Source organism: Mustelus asterias, chromosome 29 (genome assembly GCF_964213995.1).
Source record: "Mustelus asterias chromosome 29, sMusAst1.hap1.1, whole genome shotgun sequence".
In the NCBI taxonomy this organism is placed as follows: domain Eukaryota; kingdom Metazoa; phylum Chordata; class Chondrichthyes; order Carcharhiniformes; family Triakidae; genus Mustelus; species Mustelus asterias.
Window position 1 is genome coordinate 15467937 of NC_135829.1, and position 6000 is coordinate 15473936.

Here is a 6000-nt window from a genome sequence, read left to right on the forward strand (position 1 = left end):
GAGAGACGCAGCTCCGACACACTCGAGACGGGAGTGAGATCAGATTGGTTGGTTCCTTTTGGCAGGTTGCTGAGGATCTGTTGGACCAAAATACCTGGACATCAGACACCCTTTTTATCTCAACCCTCCCCTCAGAATATCGTTCAGATTTTCTGATCAGTGATGGGTTTTATAGTTTATTTATTAGTGTCACAAGTCGGCTTACATTAACACTGCAATGAAATTACTGTGAAATTCCCCAGTCGCCACACTCCGGCACCTGTTCAAGAACCCCACGCACACCGGACATCCTCTCTTCCACCTTCTTCCTTCGGGAAAAAGATACAAAAGTCTGAGGTCACGCACCAACCGACTCAAGAACAGCTTCTTCCCTGCTGCTGTCAGACTTTTGAATGGACCTACCTCGCATTAAGTTGATCTTTCTCTACACACCAGCTATGACTGTAACACTACATTCTGCACCCTCTCCTTTCCTTCTCTATGAACATAGAACATAGAACATTACAGCGCAGTACAGGCCCTTCGGCCCTCGATGTTGCGCCGACCAGTGGTACCAATCTAAAGCCCCTCTAATCTACACTATTCCAATATCATCCATATGTTTATCCAATAACCACTTGAACGCTCTCAACGTTGACGAGTCCACCACTGCTGCAGGCAGGGCATTCCACGCCCTTACTACTCTCTGAGTAAAGAACCCACCTCTAACATCTGTCCTATATCTCTCACCCCTCAATTTAAAGCTATGTCCCCTCGTGCTAGCCAACACCATCCGAGGAAAAAGGCTCTCACTATCCACCCTATCTAATCCTCTGATCATCTTGTATGCCTCTATTAAGTCACCTCTTAACCTTCTTCTCTCTAACGAAAACAACCTCAAGCCCCTCAGCCTTTCCTCATACGATTTTCCCACCATACCAGGCAACATCCTGGTAAATCTCCTCTGCACCCTTTCCAACACTTCCACATCTTTCCTATAATACGGCGACCAGAACTGTACGCAATACTCCAAATGCGGCCGGACCAGAGTTTTGTACAGGTATGCTTTGTCTATATAGTGCACAAGAACAATACTTTTCACTGTATGTTAATACATCATAGAATCATAGAAACCCTACAGTGCAGAAAGAGGCCATTCGGCCCATCAGGTCTGCACCGACCACAATCCCACCCAGGCCCTACCTCCATATCCCTACATATTTACCCGCTAACCCCTCTAACCTACGCATCTCAGGACACTAAGGGGCAATTTTAGCACGGCCAATCAACCTAACCCGCACATCTTTGGACTGTGGGAGGAAACCGGAGCACCCGGAGAAAACCCACGCAGACACGAGGAGAATGTGCAAACTCTGCACAGACAGTGACCCAAGGCCGGGAATTGAACCCGGGTCCCTGGCGCTGTGAGGCAGCAGTGCCAACCACTGTGCCATCACCCACTCCTTCCTTCTCCCTCTATGTACTCTATGAACGTTATGTTTTGTACTTTTAACTGTATCCCAAATCAAATCAAATCAAAACCTGTTCTGTTAGCCGCGCCCACGCATGTTAAAGGTTTCTGTGTGCCCAGATTATTGGATGGAATAGACTCAAAGGAAGAAAGTAGAGCCTGTGACTGAAACTGGCTTGACTGCTTAAGATCTCTGATGAAGCGGGCAAGATGGAAGCACTTTTTGTTATCCTGATTGCCGTCTGCGACAGAACTACACCATCTACAACCCGATACAATGATCGTAGAAGATGCCTACCTCCGGCCAAACTCCCTGCCCTGGTCAAATTTCTGTTACGTTACAGATGATGATTATTTTTATTTTATTTTATTAGTCACAAGAAGACTTACATTAACACTGCAATGAAGTTACTGTAAAAATCCCCTAGCCGCCACATTCCAGCGCCTGTTCGGGTATCACTGAGGGAGAATTTAGCACGGCCAATGCACCCTAACCAGCACGTCTTTTGGACTGTGGGAGGAAACCGGAACACCCGGAGGGAAACCCACACAGACACGGAGAGAATGTGTAGACTCCACACAGTGACCCAAGCTGGGAATCGAACCCCGGCTCCCCGGCGCTGTGAGGCAGCCACTGCACCACCCAGATGTGTTGCTCCTGATGTTATTTGTCTCTCTCTCTCTCTCTCTCTCTTGTTCCGCAGAATCCGAAATCCCAAACAAGCGACCCAGGAAATCCAGGACCAAATCGGGAAAGGGCCATCAAACCCCACTCTAAAGAACAAATCCTGGGGGAATCCTTGGATTGAATTGGTTTTATCAGGATATGGGCGTAAAGAGATTGGATGAAGATGAGTAGAGAGGACGGATTCTACCAATAGACCGTGCAGGGACCTCTTTGACCCAATATGGCCGTAGAGGTTCAATGTCTAGATGATTACAAAGCCTGGAACTTTCCGAATCTGTAGCATCCTATCCTTCCTGTCTCGGAATGCACAGATTAAGATTAATCTCAAAAAGGAACAGAAATGTCTTTTTTAAAAAAGTATATTCTATTTTTTTAGTGTCGGCCTAGTTTTTTCATTGAAATAAAATCAAATCAAAAGCTTATTTATTGGTGTCACAAGTAGGCTCACATTAACACTGCACCGGACAGAGACGTGTGCACCAGCCAGCACGGAGACAGTTCCTAGCTTGGACCCTTTACTATAGATTGGTCTAGTTGGACCAAGGAGCGGCACAGGCTTGGAGGGCCGAAGGGCCTGTTTCCTGTGCTGTACTGTTCTTTGTTCTTTATTTGTAAATAGTTCTGAGAGTTAAGTTTAAGTTTATTTTATTAGTGTCACAAGTAGGCTTACATTAACACTGCAATGAAGTCACTGTGAAAATCCCCTAGTCGCCACACTCCGACGCCTGTTTGGGTACACTGAGGGAGAATTTAGCACCTAATCAGCATATCTTTTGGACCCCAAAAGAGAAAATGCTGGAAAATCTCAGCGGGTCTGGCAGCATCTGTAAGGAGAGAAAAGAGCTGATGTTTCGAGTCCAGATGACGCTTTGTCAAAGCTACATCTTTCGGACTGCGGGAGGAAACCGGAGCACCCGGAGGAAACCCAAGCAGACACAGGGAGAATGTGCAGACTCCGCACAGACGGTGACCCAAGCTGGGAATTAAACCCGGGTCCCTGGCGCTGTGAGGCAGCAGTGCTAACCGCTGTGCCGCCCATTAATTGGAGAGTTTAATGAAGGATACAGTCCGTATGTAAATGTTCTGTCTGCTTAAAGTCCTCCTCTGGGGAGGATAAGCAACGGTTTTCGTCGTGAACTTTTAGTGGGTCTGTCCGATCTTGGGGTTATCACACATCGAAGCCTGCAGAGTGTAATAAAAATATATTTTCTTGGCAATGACCTCTTTGCTTTGCTCCTTCCATCTCTGAGGCAGGCAATCCAAGAAGGTTCAAGAATATCTCTTCACATGAGGACTGTGGGAGAAGAACTATCACTATCACCCTCGTCAGACCCCACTTGGTGTACTGTGCTCAGTTCTGGTCGCCTCATCACAGGAAGGATGTGGAAAAGATTGAAAGGGTGCAGAGGAGATTTACAAGGATGTTGCCTGGATTGAGTGGCATGCCTTATGAGGATAGGCTGAGGGAGCTCGGTCTTTTCTCCTTGGAGAATCGAAGGATGAGAGGAGACCTAATAGAGGTGTATAAGATGTTGAGAGGCATAGATCGGGTGGACTCTCAGAGGCTTTTTCCCAGGGTGGAAATGGCTGCTATGAGAGGACATAGGTTTAAGGTGCTGGGGGGTAGGTACAGGGGAGATGTTAGGGGGAAGTTTTTCACACAGAGGGTGGTGGGCGAGTGGATTCGGCTGCCATCAGTGGTGGTGGAGGCGAACTCAATAGGGTCTTTTAAGAGACTCCTGGATGAGTACATGGAGCGTAATAGGATGGAGGGTTATAGGTAGGTCTAGAAGGTAGGGATGTGTTCGGCACAACTTGTGGGCCGAAGGGCCTGTTTGTGCTGTAGTTTTTCTATGTTTTTATGTTTCTAATATAAGGGTCTGGCACATATAGGATTAATGTGCAACTCAGTATAGTACCACCCACAAGAGAGTACATGACTCACATCCAGGGCCTGTCTCTCGTTGGACGGAGATGTGTGCACCAGCCAGCTCGGAGTCAATTCCTGGCTTGGACACTTAACTCAGAACTATTTACAAATCTATAGTAAAGTTTAAGTTTATTTTCTTAGTGTCACAAGTAGGCTTACATTAACACTGCAATGAAGTTACTGTGAAAATCCCTCAGTCGCTACACTCCGGTGCCTGTTCGGGTACACTGAGGGAGAATTTAACACGGCCAATGCATCTAACCAGCACGTCTTTTGGACTGTGGGAGGAAACCGGAGCACCCGGAGGAAACCCACGCAGACACGGGGAGAATGTGCAGACTCCACACAAGTAGTTACCCAAGGCTGGAATTAAACCTGTGTCCCTGGCACTGTGAGGCAGCAGTGCTAATCACTGTGCCACCATGCTGCCCCTATTGTATTGGGATATAGAGAAAAGTATTGCTTCTTGCGCGCTATACAGACAAAACATACCGTTCATAGAGTACATAGGGGAGAGTCTGCACAGACACTCCCTGTTCGGTACACTGAGGGAGAATTTATCACGGCCAATGCGCCTAACCAGCATGTCTTTTGGACTGTGGGAGGAAACCGGAGCACCCGGAGGAAACCCACGCAGGAGGGTTAGCAATTGGTTAGCAATTGGACACTTCAAAGATCTCAGCAAGGCTGCAGGAGGAAACCCACAGTAACCCTACCAACTAGGCTTGGGTAACTGTCTGTGCAGAGTCTGCACAGACAGTTACCCAAGCCTAGTTGCCCGAGGGCAGTTGAGAGTCAACCACATTGCTATGGCTCTGGGGTCACATTGCTAGACTGTTAATCCAGAAACTCAGCTAATGTTCTGGGGACCCGGGTTCGAATCCTGCCACGGCAGATGGTGGAATTTGAACTCAATAAAAAACAATCTGTAATTAAGAATCAACTGATGACCATGAAACGATTGTCGATTGTGGGAAAAACCCATCTAATTCACCAATGCCCTTTAGGGAAGGAAATCTGCCGTCCTTACCCGGTCTGGCCTACATGTGACTCCAGAGCCACAGCAATGTGGTTGACGCTTAATTGCCCTTGGGCAACTAGGGATGGGCAATAAATGCTGTAAGAAGTCTCACAACACCAGGTTAAAGTCCAACAGTTTTATTTGGTAGCAAATACCATGGTATTTGGTACCAAATGGTATTTGCTACCAAATAAAACTGTTGGACTTTAACCTGGTGTTGTGAGACTTCTTACTGTGTTCACCCCAGTCCAACGCCAGCATCTCCACATCAATAAATGCTGGCCAGCCAGTGACGCCCATGTCCCATAAATGAATAAATAAAAAGTTCCCAAGGGGAGAGCCGGAGCCAAGCTGGCTAATCCAAACTGATAAAAGCAGGCAATGCACCTTGGTCTCAGGTTCGATCCCACGCCTGACCTCAGCTAGAAGGCCTGGGAAATGGTACATAGACTCGTGGGTGGCATAGTAGTTAGCACTGCTGCCTCACTGCACCAGGGACCGGGGTTCGATTCCCGGCTTGGATCACTGTGTGTGTGTGTGTGGAGTCTGCACGTTCTCCCCATGTCTGCGTGGGTTTCCCTCGGGTGCTCCGGTTTCCTCCCACAGTCTGAAAGACATGCTGGTTGGATGCATTGGCCGTGCCAAATTCTCCCTCAGTGTACCCGAACAGGCACCGGAGTGTGGCAACTTGGGGATTTTCACAGTAACGTCATTGCAGTTGTTAATGTAAGCCTTGTGACAAATAAATAAACGTTTAAAAACTCTTAGGAGCAGACGCACCTTGTGTCGCCCCCCCCATCCTCTCCGCGTGGGAAAGAGGGAGGGAACGACACATTATATTTTTGTCTCAGCAATAAATTCAAAGTACTTGTTCACAACTTCCGGAGATGAAGCAGCTTCTTTCTTATCCT

The 6000-nt window shown here is 47.6% G+C and overlaps 1 protein-coding gene across 3 annotated transcripts in view; it reads left to right on the top strand.

Annotated features, from left to right (window-relative positions):
* neil1 (nei-like DNA glycosylase 1) overlaps positions 1–2559 on the top strand; it is a 46244-nt gene extending 43685 nt beyond the window's left edge. For all 3 annotated transcript variants that reach the window (XM_078199830.1, XM_078199829.1, XM_078199831.1), the window contains exon 10: positions 2155–2559. In XM_078199830.1, coding sequence (XP_078055956.1) covers positions 2155–2228 — 74 coding nt within the window. In that variant the 3' untranslated portion in view covers positions 2229–2559. The remainder of the gene's footprint in view (positions 1–2154) is intronic.
* The last annotated feature ends 3441 nt before the right edge of the window (positions 2560–6000 follow it).